The sequence below is a fragment of the Haliotis rubra genome, unplaced genomic scaffold, assembly GCF_003918875.1.
Source record: "Haliotis rubra isolate DU_JTF1 unplaced genomic scaffold, ASM391887v1 Scf67, whole genome shotgun sequence".
NCBI lineage: Eukaryota > Metazoa > Mollusca > Gastropoda > Lepetellida > Haliotidae > Haliotis > Haliotis rubra.
Window position 1 is genome coordinate 2,636,468 of NW_025767379.1, and position 20,263 is coordinate 2,656,730.

The following is a 20,263-nucleotide window of genomic DNA, read 5'->3' on the forward strand; positions in this document are numbered from 1 at the left end:
AGGCGCCTGCACGGCCTTACACCAGCATCAGAGAGTGCGAAATGTAACCGTTACTTGTGATATACCAGAGTGTGTTCAGTAAACGTGTTGTATGTTTGTAAAAGAAAGCAACTGGAGACGAACATCTTACCTCAATGATATACCCCACCAGGTTTATGTTGTACAACGGGGACGCCGCCTTATAACGGAGATCTACCTATTGTGGAAAGACAAACATGCATATTACTTAATTCGACACCCAAATCTTATGATAAGGCAACGGTCACAACTTAACCCGTGAATGAAATGTCCACAAGGACCACTGTAAGAAATCTCACCCCATTTAAAAGATGTGCAAAGTGTCTTCTGAGGCCTTGTTTTGTTTCCTGGTCCTTTAAGGCTGGGGTCGGTTGGGTTGCTCTGGAAAGCCATCTGTGAAACACAAGGGAAGCCAGTACCAGAATATACATTGCCATACAAAGGTTTAACAGCAGGAATTAGTCATTCTTAAAAAAATATTGTGACAATGATAAATATGAACAGCCCCAACTTATTGCTTTGCTAACTACACAAAAACACACTACCATATGTTACTATTCCTTTGGTCAAACATCGTTAGACGTAAGAATAACAAACAAGCCAATATGGATTTCTACAGCTCTCTTGCAGTTGCAAGCTTTGAGGTGAACGCAACAGTGTTTGGGGTGGAAGTAATAGAAAATGCAATATGAATCTGAATATTGTTGAAGTACCTTTTATAAACTGACAACTCTAAAACTGCGATGACGTCCACATAGATTGGCGATTGAATCTGGCGCTTCTTCCTCAACGAATGTGATGCCATACTCTCCCAGGCACTTCCTGAACCACCATTCCCTGATCGACCATTTTCACCATCATCTGAACACACAGCACCACAATTTACTTATGTCATTCTTGATTCCATAACTTTTATCTTAACCATGTCGCTATGGAGGATGTCCACTGTTAACCATGTGATTTGTGGTATGTATCCACCTTTATGTTAACCATGTGATTTGTGGTATGTATCCACCTTTATGTTAACCATGTGATTTGTGGTATGTATCCACCTTTATGTTAACCATGTGATTTGTGGTATGTATCCACCTTTATGTTAACCATGTGATTTGTGGTATGTATCCACCTTTATGTTAACCACGTGATTTGTGGTATGTATCCACACCTGTATCCACCATGTGATTTGTGGTATGTATCCACCTTTATGTTAATGTGATTTGTGGTATGTATCCACCTTTATGTTAACCATGTGATTTGTGGTATGTATCCACCTTTATGTTAACCATGTGATTTGTGGTATGTATCCACCTTTATGTTAACCATGTGATTTGTGGTATGTATCCACCTTTATGTTAACCATGTGATTTGTGTGTATGTATCCACCTTTATGTTAACCATGTGATTTGTGGTATGTATCCACCTTTATGTTAACCATGTGATTTGTGGTATGTATCCACCTTTATGTTAACCATGTGATTTGTGGTATGTATCCACCTTTATGTTAACCATGTGATTTGTGGTATGTATCCACCTTTATGTTAACCATGTGATTTGTGGTATGTATCCACCTTTATGTTAACCATGTGATTTGTGGTATGTATCCACCTTTATGTTAACCATGTGATTTGTGGTATGTATCCACCTTTATGTTAACCAATGTGATTTGTGGTATGTATCCACCTTTATGTTAACCATGTGATTTGTGGTATGTAATCCACCTTTATGTTAACCATTTGTGATTTGTGGTATGTATCCACCTTTATGTTAACCATGTGATTTGTGGTATGTATCCACCTTTATGTTAACCATGTGATTTGTGTTGTATCCACCTTAACCCATGTTTGATTTTCATGTGGTATGTATATCACCTTTATGTTAACCACGTGATTTGTGGTATGTATCCACCTTTATGTTAACCATGTGATTTGTGGTATGTATCCACCTTTATGTTAACCATGTGATTTGTGGTATGTATCCACCTTTATGTTAACCACGTGATTTGTGGTATGTATCCACCTTTTATGTTAACCATGTGATTTGTGGGTATGTATCCACCTTTATGTTAACCATGTGATTTGGTGGTATGTATCCACCTTTATGTTAACCATGTGATTTGTGGTATGTATCCACCTTTATGTTAACCATGTGATTTTGTGGTATGTATCCACCCTTTATGTTAACCACGTGATTTGTGGTATGTATCCACCTTTATGTTAACCACGTGATTTGTGGTATGTATCCACCTTTATGTTAACCATGTGATTTGTGGTATGTATCCACCTTTATGTTAACCATGTGATTTGTGGTATGTATCCACCTTTATGTTAACCATGTGATTTGTGGTATGTATCCACCTTTATGTTAACCATGTGATTTGTGGTATGTATCCACCTTTATGTTAACCATGTGATTTGTGGTATGTATCCACCTTTATGTTAACCATGTGATTTGTGGTATGTATCCACCTTTATGTTAACCATGTGATTTGTGGTATGTATCCACCTTTATGTTAACCATGTGATTTGTGGTATGTATCCACCTTTATGTTAACCATGTGATTTGTGGTATGTATCCACCTTTATGTTAACCATGTGATTTGTGGTATGTATCCACCTTTATGTTAACCATGTGATTTGTGGTATGTATCCACCTTTATGTTAACCATGTGATTTGTGGTATGTATCCACCTTTATGTTAACCATGTGATTTGTGGTATGTATCCACCTTTATGTTAACCATGTGATTTGTGGTATGTATCCACCTTTATGTTAACCATGTGATTTGTGGTATGTATCCACCTTTATGTTAACCATGTGATTTGTGGTATGTATCCACCTTTATGTTAACACGTGATTTGTGGTATGTATCCACCTTTATGTTAACCATGTGATTTGTGGTATGTATCCACCTTTATGTTAACCACGTGATTTGTGGTATGTATCCACCTTTATGTGTTAACCACGTGATTTGTGGTATGTATCCACCTTTATGTTAACCATGTGATTTGTGGTATGTATCCACCTTTATGTTAACCATGTGATTTGTGGTATGTATCCACCTTTATGTTAACCACGTGATTTGTGGTATGTATCCACCTTTATGTTAACCATGTGATTTGTGGTATGTATCAACCTTTATGTTAACCATGTGATTTGTGGTATGTATCCACCTTTATGTTAACCATGTGATTTGTGGTATGTATCCACCTTTATGTTAACCATGTGATTTGTGGTATGTATCCACCTTTATGTTAACCACGTGATTTGTGGTATGTATCCACCTTTATGTTAACCATGTGATTTGTGGTATGTATCCACCTTTATGTTAACCATGTGATTTGTGGTATGTATCCACCTTTATGTTAACCATGTGATTTGTGGTATGTATCCACCTTTATGTTAACCATGTGATTTGTGGTATGTATCCACATTTTTTGTTAACCATGTCATTTGTGGTATGTATCCACCTTTATGTTAACCATGTGATTTGTGGGTATGTATCCACCTTTATGTTAACCATGTGATTTGTGGTATGTATCCACCTTTATGTTAACCATGTGATTTGTGGTATGTATCCACCTTTATGTTAACCATGTGATTTGTGGTATGTATCCACCTTTATGTTAACCATGTGATTTGTGGTATGTATCCACCTTTATGTTAACCATGTGATTTGTGGTATGTATCCACCTTTATGTTAACCACGTGATTTGTGGTATGTATCCACCTTTATGTTAACCACGTGATTTGTGGTATGTATCCACCTTTATGTTAACCACGTGATTTGTGGTATGTATCCACCTTTATGTTAACCATGTGATTTGTGGTATGTATCCACCTTTATGTTAACCACGTGATTTGTGGTATGTATCCACCTTTATGTTAACCACGTGATTTGTGGTATGTATCCACCTTTATGTTAACCATGTGATTTGTGGTATGTATCCACCTTTATGTTAACCATGTGATTTGTGGTATGTATCCACCTTTATGTTAACCATGTGATTTGTGGTATGTATCCACCTTTATGTTAACCATGTGATTTGTGGTATGTATCCACCTTTATGTTAACCATGTGATTTGTGGTATGTATCCACCTTTATGTTAACCATGTTAACGTGATTTGTGGTATGTATCCACCTTTATGTTAACCACGTGATTTGTGGTATGTATCCACCTTTATGTTAACCATGTGATTTGTGGTATGTATCCACCTTTATGTTAACCACGTGATTTGTGGTATGTATCCACCTTTATGTTAACCATGTGATTTGTGGTATGTATCCACCTTTATGTTAACCATGTGATTTGTGGTATGTATCCACCTTTATGTTAACCACGTGATTTGTGGTATGTATCCACCTTTATGTTAACCATGTGATTTGTGGTATGTATCCACCTTTATGTTAACCATGATTTGTGGTATGTATCCACCTTTATGTTAACCATGTGATTTGTGGTATGTATCCACCTTTATGTTAACCATGTGATTTGTGGTATGTATCCACCTTTATGTTAACCATGTGATTTGTGGTATGTATCCACCTTTATGTTAACCACGTGATTTGTGGTATGTATCCACCTTTATGTTAACCATGTGATTTGTGGTATGTATCCACCTTTATGTTAACCATGTGATTTGTGGTATGTATCCACCTTTATGTTAACCATGTGATGATTTGTGGTATGTGATTTCCACCTTTATGTTAACCATGTGATTTGTGGTATGTATCCACCTTTATGTTAACCATGTGATTTGTGGTATGTATCCACCTTTATGTTAACCACGTGATTTGTGGTATGTATCCACCTTTATGTTAACCATGTGATTTGTGGTATGTATCCACCTTTATGTTAACCATGTGATTTGTGGTATGTATCCACCTTTATGTTAACCACGTGATTTGTGGTATGTATCCACCTTTATGTTAACCATGTGATTTGTGGTATGTATCCACCTTTATGTTAACCATGTGATTTGTGGTATGTATCCACCTTTATGTTAACCACGTGATTTGTGGTATGTATCCACCTTTATGTTAACCATGTGATTTGTGGTATGTATCCACCTTTATGTTAACCATTTGTGATTTGTGGTATGTATCCACCTTTATGTTAACCACGTGATTTGTGGTATGTATCCACCTTTATGTTAACCACGTGATTTGTGGTATGTATCCACCTTTATGTTAACCATGTGATTTGTGGTATGTATCCACCTTTATGTTAACCACGTGATTTGTGGTATGTATCCACCTTTATGTTAACCATGTGATTTGTGGTATGTATCCACCTTTATGTTAACCATGTGATTTGTGGTATGTATCCACCTTTATGTTAACCATGTGATTTGTGGTATGTATCCACCTTTATGTTAACCATGTGATTTGTGGTATGTATCCACCTTTATGTTAACCATGTGATTTGTGGTATGTATCCACCTTTATGTTAACCATGTGATTTGTGGTATGTATCCACCTTTTGTTTACCATGTGATTTGTGTTAGGTTTCAGCCATACTTTATGTCTCCTTTCTTGGGTCAGCATGTTTTACGTGTTATTAATACTTAGGTAGCATAGGTTGTCATCATCAAAATCTCTATTACGTATGAAGGCCACATGCCCATCTACACATTAACATACATATTCCAATATGAAGGCGTGAACGAAAAGATTAAACAATTTCTTATTCATAATCATATCATTTACCTGTCTACCTGCATAGATCATCTTATCCCCCCAGTGACAAATATCAGTAACATATATATGTATAGCTGTACTTCAATTTTTTAGAAGTTTAATACCTATTTCTAACTTTTCTCTAATTTTATATACATACTATATAAAACAAGCCAGATTTTTTTTGTCTTCAGTTTTGTTTGGTAAAAGATATTCCTAAACGATATCATATTAGCTTGCAACTTCTTAGTCAAAAATCTATACCGAAGTTCTTTATAAGCTTGACATTTCAACAAAAAGTGACATTCATCTTCTAAATCTACTTTGCATACAGGACAATTTCTTTGAATACAAAAAGCGTTGACACGCCGAAGACCCGGGTTCTTCTGGGCAAATCTATTTCTGGTGTCCCCGCCGTGATATTGCTGGAATATTGCTAAAAGCGGCGAAAACTAAACTCAGTCAGTCAGTCTTTGAGATACATCAATATTATGCCACATTTCAAGACAGATACCCCTCTGACTCAAGAAGACTCTTATATTCTGTATATAACTTATATGGTGAACTGTTTTTTAAGAGTAGATGCATTGTCGTTAACTTAACCCAATATTTCATCGTTCGAACGTAAGAATTAATATTAACTGGAAACCGTCCACATTTCCCAACTGTAACTCTAAACATGAGTCAGTTTTGTTTCTTGTTTCACCTATTATTTTTGTCGCTAAACCGGCACTGAGGGCGTAATGACTCTACACAGCTAAACCGGCACTGAGGGCGTAATGGATCTAAAGAGCTAAACCGGCACTGAGGGCGTAATGGCTCTAAAGAGCTAAACCGGCACTGAGGGCGTAATGACTCTACACAGCTAAACCGGCACTGAGGGCGTAATGGCTCTAAAGAGCTAAACCGGCACTGAGGGCGTAATGGCTCTAAAGAGCTAAACCGGCACTGAGGGCGTAATGGCTCAAAAGAGCTAAACCGGCACTGAGGACGTAATGGCTCTTAAGAGCTAAACCGGCACTGAGGGCGTAATGCCTCTAAAGAGCTAAACCGGCACTGAGGGCGTAATGGATCTAAAGAGCTAAACCGGCACTGAGGGCGTAATTGCTCTAAAGAGCTAAACCGGCACTGAGGGCGTAATGGCTCTAAAGAGCTAAACCGGCACTGAGGACGTAATGGCTCTAAAGAGCTAAACCGGCACTGAGGGCGTAATGGCTCTAAAGAGCTAATGCGACACTGTAATCTGTAACAGCTAACTTCAAATACCTTTTGTTGTATCTAGACTTTGTTGCTTATATTGTTATTGGAGGATTGCAGGAAGCATTTCCGAGGTCTTTACTTGGCCATTTCGTCTTTACGTGGCCATGATATAATTACATCACTAACATGTGATGGTGTTAGTGATTGGGAACGATCGGCAGTTTTGTATGATATAATTACATCACTAACATGTGATGGTGTTAGTGATTGGGAACGATGGGCAGTTTTGTATGATACAATTACATCACTAACATGTGATGGTGTTAGTGATTGGGAACGATGCGCAGTTTTGTATGATATAATTACATCACTAACATGTGATGGTGTAAGTGATTGGGAACGATGGGCAGTTTTGTATGACAATAGTTTCAGACAGAGTATCAAAACATTCCACGTTCTAACAGGAGGAACGATCTACATTGTTTCAGAACACTCAGCGAATGGTGTGATTATATATGTTAAACCGACAGAGAAGGGCATGTCAGAGAACAACTTACCATCAGCATCTATCTGTTTGTTGTGCACTGTTGTAGATGTAAGTGTGTATTTGACATCACCAGAGGCAGATCTTGTCGGCTTTAGTTCAAACATGCTTCGTCCAGAGAACACGAGGAAGCCTTCCTGGAAAATACACAATAGTAATATGCATCCTTGGTACATTCACAGTTCCTAACATATGTTATAGGCTATTTATGACATTACAATACAGCTTCCCCGAAAAAACAAGAAACAATCACGGACATAAATTTTAAACTAGTAAGTAATAAACTAATATTTTCTAAACAACACAATATAGAGACAGGCTATAGACCACCAGCAACTGAGGTTAGATCACCATACTAGGGACCGTGTGAACCTTTTGATACCGACATGAGCTCTAGCTGGGTTTACACCATCCCCTCGGATGTTGGCCATTATACTCCTGTAATAGTGAGTAGCACATATAACGAGATGTATTGGAAATGAGGGATCGCCTCCATCCAAACAGAAACCTATTCCTCTTTATGGGTATGATTGTATTTGACTCTTCTGCAGGCAAGAATAATAGTGACGGAACCCTTTCCACTGGCATAAGAAATCTGTTCTTATCACATTGTTGATTGGAAATGTGTTTACTAAATACTATCAAACTGTCATGATGTCTTGTCGCTGAAGCGTCAAATATCGAAATGTTAAACAGTTGAAAACTTTACCAAGGCTTTGAACAAATATCATTTAATATGTTTCCTTATTACATGGACATAATGCACATAATTATAACACCGACACTGTCTGGGCCTGTCTGGACCTTTATCAATTGAAATTCAGCATTTTGATTGTAATTTAATAAATCGGCAACACGTACAAATATATAATATGGTTTGCTGTTCTTTTTCATGACACAGGACACCTCCATGTTAGACAGATGAGTCACATCCTGGTACTCGGCTGTTCTCTGAAAGAAATAAAGTATTACAGCCAGGTCGACATACTTTATGAACGCATGCACGTGAATGTCAGGATAACATCCACGCTCGTCGATAGCAAGTCAATACAGGTGCAAGAGGTTTAGATCATACATGGTTCACAGAAAAGGAGCAATTTATTTGCAGAAAAAAGGCGTCACTTCTCTGCCTTTCGATATGCAGTTACGTCTCTTGGAAATATATATTTTCATATGTTCTTGTAACATGACTAAACGGAAATGACACTGAATGTATTAGAGTTGTGTGATGGAAGTAAAGATGGTCTGATATCCTCCTGGTACCACATCATTATCTGCCTACACGTCCACATCTTTGTACATATTCCCTTGGCAATGCTTCAAGAAAGTAACATAACAAATAAGCATTTGCTACATTTGACTACCTTCTACAGTACAACCAGAAATTATTGAGAACTTAAGATTGTAATTTAAAAAATAAAATTCACTCATTACTCACGTATTAAATGTGAATATTAGCAGAACATAACTCCAGATTCAAAGACGGGTGAACACTTAATATTTTGTCAAGTCACCATGGGCAGCAAAGCAGGCTTCAATGCGGCGGGGCATACTACTGATCAAAGAAGTTAGAAAGTCGTGGTCCATGCTGTCCCAATATCGGACCACCTCTTCTTTCATTTCAGCAATATTTGTCAGATTTTTCTTATTGACACTTTCCTTCACAAGTCCCCAAACATTTTCTATTGGATTTAGGTCAGGGCTATAGCTTGGCCAATCTAATAATGTCATATTTTGGGTCCGAAACCAGGCCTGTGAATGCTTTGAACGATGCTTTGGGTCGTTGTGCTGCTGGAAAATCCAAAACTTTCCATAGAACACGTGAGCAGATGGAAGTAAATGTCTCTCGAGAATATCTGTGTACCGCTCACTGTTCATATTCCCTTCAAATACACAGAGGGGCGTTGCCCCTTACACAGTTATGCCACCCCATACGTTACATTTCGGACTGTACTTTGGGTGCTGATACAAAGGTTTTTCAGTTTGTTTGGTCAAGAATTTCAGTGTATTAGGAAACAGACACACAGAACTTTCATCTGAGAAAATCACATTGTCCCAGTTAAAATTTCTATGCTGTAAGCACCAGTTCAACCTTCGCTCCTATTGTTCAGGTTTCATGATCGGTGATGGAATTCTTCGACTTTTCTGCCAACCCATTGCATGCAGCTCAGTTCTAATTGTCTCCTTACAGACAGCCACAGTTCCTCTATCAATCATATCCAGCCTTAAGTTTTCTAAACTCCTTCGTTTGTTTTTAGAAACAAGAATACCAAGCCGCCCCCTGTCACCGACAGTCAATTTTCTGGGCCTACCTGCGCCCCCCTGGTGCTCAATGCCATATCCATTTGCAATATTTTTCAAAACACGATAAACAGTGGACAAAGGGATGCCTGTTCTACTTGAAATCACTTTAGCTGATCTGATGTCCTTGTTATAATACTCTAAAAGCAACTTCCTCTTCTCTAAATCATCCATATTGAGGATCACTGAAAATGTCGTCTGCTAGCAAGTAAACAAAGGGGGATAACTCTTCACAAACTAATGAAAAAGGATGAACAGAGTTGTCTTTCTTGAATGAAACCAAGCACTTGATAGCTGGTCAATGTTGTTTATACTAGAAATCCAATTTAACATATTCCTAAAATTCTCAATAATTTCTGGTCATACTATAATAGTCTTTGTGAATTCAAAACTCGCTGTTGTGATCTGTGTAAAGTATCCTTGTCGACTTTTAAGTACGATATCAAACACTTTCAGATTCATTGAAGCTTATATCGATCTTTGTACAATGTACTTGCAGTACAAATGGGAATGAGCTATGAAAGCAGTATTACTTCCGGGTCCAACACTGTATCTCTGACGATGACCGGGTTTCCCTTCTCCTGTCTACACACATATACTGGGGCTGTAGACTTCACTGACGTGCTGGTCACCAGCCGGAGTGTGGCGGACTCATTATGCGTCCTTACAGTCACTGTAAACTCCCTGGGGAGAGTACAGCTTCTCAACCCCGGATGTGGCTTCAAAATATCGACGGACGCTTCAATGTCTAGAAAATATGAAAACAACACATTACCCAAAAGGTGTAAAATGATGAGGTGTAAGAACTTCCCGGTATCTGCATCTGTGAGGTGTTTAATTGTCTACCGGTAATTGTCCTGAGATATGTGAGGGGCGGTGGGGTAGCCTTCTGGTTAAAGCGTTGGCTTGTCACGCCGAAGGCCCGGGTTCGAATCCCCACATGGGTACAATGTCTGAAGCCCATTTCTGGTGTCCCCCCGCCGTGATGTTGCTGGAATATTGCTAAAAACGGCGTAAAACCAAACTCAGTCAGTCAGTCAGTCAGTCAGTACCGACAAATGTCATAAGATATGTTAATGTATCTTAGCATTGCCAAATGATCACCTAGGACATTGAGGCTGGAGAATCTCCAATACCCTATTCCAGTGAGAGGAATAATCCTTAGAATCGGGTGTCGAGTTATAAGTGTCTTCCCCGACCCCATCGGGACGTTGCATCCAATACAACCGGTATGTCAAATCCTGACAGGCAGCATACTGTTGTCAGATGTGTTAAACCAGTAAATCCTTATTTATTCTTGTAAACACCTTGACTTGTATTTAGAGACTAAAACATTTACTGGTCAGCAAACTGTCTCAGTGTGGTTCCCATATTGATCAGCGTCATGGTATCTTCGTGGGCTAGCACCATAAAAAGGGGTAGGTCTGTACTTGCACAAACAGCCACACGCACACACGTACATGCCCGTCGCAATATGCTCGCAGCGTATGAACCCATGTCTGCTCATCTCACTGTACACTGACGTAACGCACGGTCTGACCACGAGAGATTGTATGAATGGCATGATTGTATTGAAAGTATGACACATTATATTGATACAACAGACATATATGACAGTGAGATACAATATGAATGGTATCTGTGATAGCAACTCACAACAAGTGCCACCAGTGGGGCAGAATGTGATGACGATTGACGAGCACCTGATATCATCATCGTGTTATAGTGATTCATAAACACATACCTATGATATGATGGGAATATAGTCTGAGTCGTCCAATAACTCCCTTGTCGCCACGATATTATGATTATGGAAAGTGTTTGGTAGCTGTCATTTTTATGACTATATAACGGTGATCTTGATAATTTTCACAACGAATATACAAAAGTAGTCACCAGTAAATCTTCTTTACATTCAAACAAAGTGAAATGCGAAACCTAATGGCATGTCATATGTTAAATGGACATTACTCAACATGAACGTCATATTGTAGAAGAAGTTAGGGAACTCACTGTCTTGGCACAATCCAAACCGGCTTACGATGAACAGGAGGAGAACTCTCATTTTCAGAAAACTGTATGTCAGCTTAGGTCGTGTGAATGCATTTAAACATTGATATCTGCATACCTTCGTAGGTGGACACAGTTTTGTATACCTGTACGCTTCAATGCCCATAGTATCAATGGCTGTATACATTGTGAAATACGCGCTGTGTCTGGGAAAACTCCCGTTCGCTTTTCATATTCAGTCACGACTTGATATGTACGCCCTGACCTAGATTGATTTCAATTTGTAATTGTCTACCTACAAAAAGTTAATCTGCCAATGTTACACCTCTGGTGTCATACCTTGTTTACCTTGTAGGGAACGGGCGCATGTTGCCTGCAGGTATATGATAGAGTGAGTGAGTGAGTGAGTGAGTGAAATTGTTATTTGACTTCATAGTTATTGCATCATCGCACACAGTTTCTACATGACAAATTATATCAAGCGTTTTACACAAAGAAATATAATAAAAACACACAGCATTTCATCTCAAGCCAGTAGTATTTCTTGTTCAGATTTCAGTTGTCTCGCTCGCATCGTCTGCTTGGCCATTCCCGTCAGAAAGACCGTGCTTCAGAGATTCAGACAGGCCCTTGTGTTATGAAACTTGGCAGTTCTGTCAAGTAGTCAATGTGACTTTATGTAGCACGTCGTTTGCAATCCCTAACGTGCTTGTTCTTACAACCAACCAACCAACCAACCAACCAACCAACCAAACAAACAAACAGACAAACAAGTTCTCGTCAGTGTCTTTGTTCAGAAACCCTCCTGTTCCTCATCAAGCACAAACACAGATCCATCAATCACTGGCTTAAAACACAACCACGCAGTTTTAACCTTAGCGGTGTCCGACCGGCAAAGCCACATTTGAAAAAAACAAAAACAATTGCAGCAAAAGCCACATTTCATTAATAATAATAAATATATAATTTTATATAGCTCTTATTTCCAGTTGTATTTTTGTATGTCTCATGTAAACTAATTTTGATTGGGGCAATGAATTGTCCTGGGGAAGATGTACAACAGTGAGTCCATATACACGTGGAGTTTGCAGTTCAGGCGTAACATGAGGTGAAGAGGTAGATTTTGGTGAGGTAGGTGTGATTTGAATGTTTCTATGTTCTGAGAAGATCGTAATTCAAAAGGGAGAGAATTCCAGAGCCGTGGAGCTACGATTTGGAAGCTTCTATTTCCAAAAGATGTTCGGGCGGAGGGAACTGTCAGTAGGAGTTGGCTATCGGATCGCAAAGATCTTGCAGGTTGGTATTTTGTGAATAAGTTCGTTGAGATAGGGAGGTGGCTCAGAGTGGCACGGAAAGTTAGAGTCAGTGTTTTGAACTTGATTCTGTCTGCAATCTAAAGCCAGTGTAGATTCTTCAGTATAGGGGTGATGTGGTCTGATTTTCTAGTTCTCTTGATTAATCGTGCAGCGGAATTGTGGACTTTTGAAGTTTGTTGATGAGACGGTTTGGGAGGCCATAAAGAAGTGAATTACAGTAGTCAAGATGAGACATAACACAGGCTTGCACAAGCATCAATGAAGTTTGGAATTTGATGAATTGACCGATGCGACTGATGTTCCTGATGTTCTATATAGGCTCGCCGACAGACTTTGCTGACATGAGACTCGGCGCTGAGTGTAGAGTCGAATATGACACCGAGATTCCTGGCTTCCTGGCTAGGGTCGATGATACTGGTTGACACTTTGAACTCAGGAAGTGACAGTTTAGGTCTGTTGAATTTTGATGTTATTACCAGCAATTCGGTTTTTTCCTCATTCAGTTTTAGAAAGTTTCTTGTCATCCAAGATTTGATTTCTTCGATACCGGCAGTCATTCTTGAAAATGCACCATTGGTTGAGTCATTGTCGATGGGCTTGAAGGACAGGTATAACTGTGTGTTGTCAGCATAAAGATGGAAGGTGAGACGGTGTGAACATCACCAAGTGGGGAGGTGTATATTTTATTTAAAGTTTTGGTCCTAGCACGGAACCCTGGGGTACGCCGTACCTAAGCTCGGTCATCTCAGATCTAATACCGTCCACATCGACACATTGGTATCGACCTATCAGATAGGATTTCAGCCAGAATAGTGCATCGCCAGTAACACCAAATCTCTGCTCAAGGGTATCAAGGAGTCTTCCCTGATCAATGGTGTCAAAAGCAGCGCTTAAATCCAGGAGTACCAACACTGCTGCACCATCCTTGTCGACTGCCTATAGGAGATCGTTCTGAACGCGAACCGGGGCAGTCTCAGTACTATGGCCTTTCCCGTAGGCTGACTGGAGAACTTCAGCGTTCCCTGACCTGATCAAATGCTGGTTGAGTTGTGAAGCAACTACCCGACTTTCGAAACAAACGACAGGTTAGATACAGGTCTATAGTTTTTTAAGATACTCAGTATCTAATAGTGCTTTTTTCATTAACGGCGAGACAAGGGTCTTTTCGAATGCTTCAGGAACGGCTGATTCAAGAAAGGATTGATTAACTAAATGGGTGGTCACAGGGACCAGCTCGTCCAAATAGTCCTTAAGCAGCCACATGGGTAACGGGTCCAGACTGCAGGATTTGTTTTGACACTTTGAAATATGATTCCTGATCTCCATCTCACTGGTTTGAGAGAGGCTGGATAGTGGAGGAAGGTGATCTGGTGGCTTGTGATCTGGTGAGTTGTGATTGGTACTTGAAGTCTCAGATGTCCCACAAGTACTTTCAAGACTGGAACGAAGAATTTGTATCTTCTCTGTGAAGAATTTGGAAAACGCATTCACCATCTCTTCTTTTGAATTTGAGTTTGGGAGTGATTTCGACTTCTTCTTGAATAGAAGCCTATCACACAACCGATAAAGATCTTTGTGACCTTTAGAGTTCTGAATTGCATCGTTGAGGAATGTCTTCTTTGCCTTGTTGACAAGAGTGTTGACCACATTGCATTGGGCAGAATGCATCTCCTTAAACACTGTTAAGGTAGACGAACGCATTTGTCGTTCTAACTGACGACGATATTGTTTTGCAGCTCTAATTTCATCATTATACCATTATTCGTTTGTGTGGACTGTCACAACACGTTTCACTAAAGGAGCCTGTTCATCAACGACAGTTCTGATCCCAGTATAATATTGGTGAGCACAGGCTTCAACACTTAGCTCCGAGTAACCACTCAGAACTGTGCTGAGAGCAGTCTTGGAATCTGGAAGATTTATTTGCCTCCATTTCCGATATGACAGTTCTTGGCGTGGTCTCCTAGGTGTTAAGAAACTTAGTTTTGCCATGATGGTAAAATGATCGGACTGGACTGAGTGATCAACCCCAGTGATCTCCATGTCAAGTTCATCGTTTCTTGTGAGGATGAGATCCAGTGTACTTCAGCGAACATGAGTTGGATCTGTGACATGCAGAACAAGTCCATGTGAAACAAGAACATCCAAGAATTTGTCTGTGTCCGGATTATGAACATCTTCGACGTGAATGTTAAAATCTCCAGATATAATCAGTTTGCCAGGGACTGTGTTGAGAAACTCGAGGAGGGAGGCAAACTCAGTAAGAAAGCCTGTCTCATCTTGAACGCCACGAACACAGCTCCAGGTTGGGGGCCTATATATAACACACACCAGTAATGTCTCACTGTCACTTTGAAGTCTAAATATTTAGACTTTCAAATGAATGGAAAGTCAGAGGAGCAGACACTTTGAAGATTTGAAAATGTCCTTGTAAATGACAGCAATACCGCCACCTCGATTTGCAGTCCTAGAAACCTGAGAAATTTTGAAGCCAGCTGGTGTAATGGTATTTATGACCTCTTGGTCCACATCATCTCCACGTAACCATGTTTCTGTTTAAGTTAGAACATCAAGTTTGTTGTCCCAAATTAAATCACGTATCGATTGGGCTTTGTTGTCTGACGCTGTATTTGTTTTCACAGATCTGGCATTTAAAACTCCAAAATGTGTTGTGATTTTCTTTGCTGTAGTGGCAATATTTGTGGACTTTAGGAAAATATTAACTCTATTTCCACCACGACGTCCCCGTCTGACTTTTTTGACACTACAAATTGACAATGTTCTTGTTTCAGTGTAGTGAGAGGTATAGTATGCTTGTGGTTTTGCTTGTACAACTCATCGGCTGAATTGACAAGCATTGCCAGTAACAATGACCAGGTAAGCAGTGAACACACATACATTGTTGTTCAATCACTCCATCTGGCTGAGCTTGATTGGCAGGCTGCATAGAACAAAGGACCAATCAGTCTCAACAGGTAGCTACTGGCCCAGTGAAAATATTTGTATGTTGAAAATGTCAGTTTATGCACAGATTCCACAAATTATATATAAGACATAATTCAATGTCTCTGTCATGCAATACTCATCTGGAACAAGTTCCAGTAGGAAGAGTCAAGTAGTTATTGAGATATCCCCAGTTTCAGTCAGAGCTCCGGACAGGTGCAGCCTCTCTGGGCGCCCCTGTTTACACATTGTTGTGACGTTTCAACTTTAAATCAAAATGTCATTACCGCAACGGTGGCAAAATACTGATTTTGGAAAATCTAGTCATAAATGTCTTCTAAACAGCTGTGCAATGGAAAGAGTTAGGCGTAACATATGTGGCTGTTTATAAGGAAATTTGTACAATAAATGGTAATTCATCTAATTTATTTTTTGTTGTTGAGTTTTTAGCATAAATGTAAACAAAATAACGGAGGCAACCATAGCTCTTATCTCAAACAGTTATCAGAAAAGGATAAAACATTGAATTGACCCTCCCATAAGTTAAAAGGCTTCAAAGAAATAATGGGTTGTTTAATCATAAATAATTCGTGAAAGGTGTTTGAGTACCCATGTGAGGCAGCTAGTTTGCGTGATCTGGACTTTTCACCACGAACAATTCAACTGGATTTCTAGATTTTACATAATGAATATTTCACATTATTTACGACAACATTGGATTAACCAATAGCGCATTGCCGGGAGAGTCACATTCACACGATCACTCAACCATGTCCATTGCCGTTTGAGCCACACCATTTTAAATGTGGTTTTCCCGGGATGTAACCGCTTTAGCCGCGTCTCTGGCGCGAGTAAAGGGAAGCAATGTCGGTTGTGCAATCGGAAATCTACGCGTAAAATCATCAGATACTCATGTCTTACGTCTTTCCTTGTAACAGTTACAGCATCAGATACTCTTGTCTTACGTCTTTCCTTGTAACATATACAGCATCAGATACTCTTGTCTTACGTCTTTCCTTGTAACATATACAGCATCAGATACTCTTGTCTTACGTCTTTCCTTGTAACATATACAGCATCAGATACTCTTGTCTACAGCATTACGTCTTTCTTTCCTTGTAACATATACAGCATCAGATACTCTTGTCTTACGTCTTTCCTTGTAACATATACAGCATCAGATACTCTTGTCTTACGTCTTTCCTTGTAACATATACAGCATCAGATACTCTTGTCTTACGTCTTTCCTTGTAACATATACAGCATCAGATACTGTAACATTGTACAGCAGCATCAGATACTCATGTCTTACGTCTTTCCTTGTAACATATACAGCATCAGATACTCTTGTCTTACGTCTTTCCTTGTAACATTTACAGCATCAGATACTCTTGTCTTACGTCTTTCCTTGTAACATATACAGCATCAGATACTCTTGTCTTACGTCTTTCCTTGTAACATATACAGCATCAGATACTCTTGTCTTACGTCTTTCCTTGTAACATTTACAGCATCAGATTGTCCTTGGAAAAAACATATACAGCATAAATCTATCTTTTATGGACCTGTTTGTTAACTTGGACTATTAACTTTCGGCTCTTTCAATGTCAACGCAATCAGCCGAATCGAGATGAAGTGTTGAGGTGTGTCGTGAGAAATGAAAATGCTTCCACTGGATAGTCTTGGAAGTTTATTTTAGTGTCCAGGTCATGCACCCGGCGTGACGAGCGAATGCTTTATGGGTCATGAGTTTGTATGGGATTTCTCCCCCTGTTCTGGCGGGGAAACAACTTAGACGTTTTTGAAAGGCATTTAGAAGTTGGACGAACAAGAATACATGACACGTTTTTATAGATAACATGTAAAATACATACATACTTTTTTAGAGATACTAACCAAGGTCAGGGTCGTCCAGGCAAGGTTACTCGCAAGGAAAAACAGCCGGATACATTCAATGGCAAAACTAGTGAGTGACAGGATTATATCATTCATTTCGAGCAGGTTGCCGCGTGGAATGGTAGGAATGATTGTAAAATAGCACAGCAACTGAGCATGAGTCTCGTGGCACAGCACAAACTTTGCTTAGCAATCTGACGTATGGACGGCTTAGTGATTACTATGCCATAAAAGATGTGTTGACCCAGAGGTTTAACCCCAAGGAAAGGAGTGTAGCTTATCGGTGTGAATTCCGACTTAGGCAACAGGGCAAAGATGAGTCTGCCGCTGATTACGGGTATTAACTTAGACGGCTGGCATGCTTGCCTACCCTGAGGTTCCTACACTTCACTTGAACTCCGGATTATTGACCAGTATGTGACTGGGTAGAGTAATTTTGACATGCTGAAAAGGGTTACCTTTAGTCATCCCCAAACTCTGGAGCAGGCTATTTCCTATGCAATAGAATATGAAGCTGTGGAGGGTAGTCGGAATAGAAAACCTGTAGAAACTGGTGGAAAAATCTGTTTAGTTCAATCAGAATCAAATGTTCAGGTTACTAGGGAAACCGAAAGTCCAGTAACTTTAGACATGTTAGCCAAACTCATTGATGAGAAACTGGCTAAGTTCAAGCAGTCATTTAGCAGGCAAAAATACAGTGACGAGATGAGAACAGGTGCTTGCTTTTATTGTAAGGAGAAAGGACATATGATCAGTCACTGTCCGCAGCTAGAAAAAGACACGAGGGTCCACTATTTCTGATAAGACAACAACTAACAGTTCGAAAAACTAGTTTGGACTGACGGAGGGGCCGAAACTTCAGTCCTTAGTTGTCAGGTTCAACAACTGACAGGGCCACAAATCGTTAGTTCTAAAGATCAGGAGGAATCTGGTACTACAAAGAAGGGAGCACCCTCCAGTAGTGCTAGGATTACATATCAGGGGCGCAATGTACAGGGCGATCAGAATTGTCTTCACACAAGTATTCAGTTGAATCAAGGTCAGAGTACAATGCTTATTGATACCGGTTCCCCCATTTCTCTGTTGTCCAATTAAGAATTTGCCAGATTGGGTTTAGTGCTGAGATGTTGTCTCAGGTTGACGTTAGGTTAGTGACTGCTAATTGAAGGCAGCTGGACGTTAAAGGTCAGGCTACATTTGAGATTAAGGTTGATGGTTTATGCTTTGAGCATGCCTTAGTGGTAGCAGATCTTGACGATTTATGTGGCATATTTGGCATGGACTTGTTTGAGAAGTACAGGGCTGATGTATTGATAAGTAAGCAGATCTTGAAGACGTGTAAAGGCAAAATCAGTTTTAAGAAACTGACCTACAATTGTGCTAAGTTACGGATTGTGGAAAAAGTCAGAGTGCCAGCCCAGTCAGAACAAATTATTTCATACAAAATGGAAGGAAGTTTTTGCTATTCCCAATCATACAGCTTTAACAGTAGCTGACAATCCGGTGACAGAAGGGATTTGTCGATATGGTTGCCATCGGCAAATTCATACTGGCCAGGGGCGTGAGTTCGAATCTGATCTGTTTGCACGAGTTTGTCAACTATTAGGGGGTCAGTAAATCACGTACAACTCCATATCACCCTCAATCTGATGGATTGGTAGAGCGTTTTAACCGTACATTGAGATAAATGCTTTCCATTTATGTCCATCAAGAACCTCTAGACTGGGATAACCACTTGTCGTTTTTGTTGATGGCATTCAGGGTTAGTGTTCATAGTAGTACAGGCTGTACTCCATATCTACTTATGTTAGGAAGGGAGTCAAAGTTCCTTTGGACTTAATGGTGGGTGACCCCCCAGATTCGGTCCAGGAATATTGTCCTGTTGAGTATGTCGAATGGTTGAGAAAATCCATGCAGAGGAATTTTGATTTTGCAAATGTAGGTATCAGCAAAAACACAAAAGAAAAACTATGACACTAATCTGAAAACAAGAGAATTTGAAACAGGACACTGGGTCTGGCGTTGGTACCCTTCAAATGCTGGGAAAAAACTTGGTCTGGGGTGGACAGGACCATATCTTGTGCTTGACAAGATGTCGCCCCTAACCTACAAAATACAGAAAAATATTCAATCATCTAGTCTAAATGTACATGTGGATCAGTTGAAGCCTTATGAGGGAAGAAATGTACCTGAAAATTGGATAGATAGGGCTGACTTAGATATCAATTTGGCCGAAAGTTAAACTATACTTAGTGAATCCGAAGAGGAATCTGAACCACTACTTCAGACTTGGAGCGGGAGAAATGTGAAACCTCGAAAACCTTATTCCCCGTATTACAGACCCTGTGGATGTTTATT

General features: G+C 39.6%; 1 protein-coding gene across 1 annotated transcript in view; it reads right to left on the minus strand.

The window, feature by feature from the left end:
• Positions 1-11,881, minus strand: part of LOC124257649 — a 30,153-nt gene extending 18,272 nt beyond the window's left edge. Inside the window, exons 1-6 of the mRNA XM_046691758.1 lie at positions 11,754-11,881; positions 10,274-10,488; positions 8,301-8,390; positions 7,453-7,576; positions 732-879; positions 318-411 (exon numbers count right to left, since the gene is read on the minus strand). Of these exons, the coding sequence (XP_046547714.1) occupies positions 318-411; positions 732-879; positions 7,453-7,576; positions 8,301-8,390; positions 10,274-10,488; positions 11,754-11,805 (723 nt within the window). The 5' untranslated portion in view covers positions 11,806-11,881. The remainder of the gene's footprint in view (positions 1-317; positions 412-731; positions 880-7,452; positions 7,577-8,300; positions 8,391-10,273; positions 10,489-11,753) is intronic.
• Positions 11,882-20,263: the final 8,382 nt, after the last annotated feature.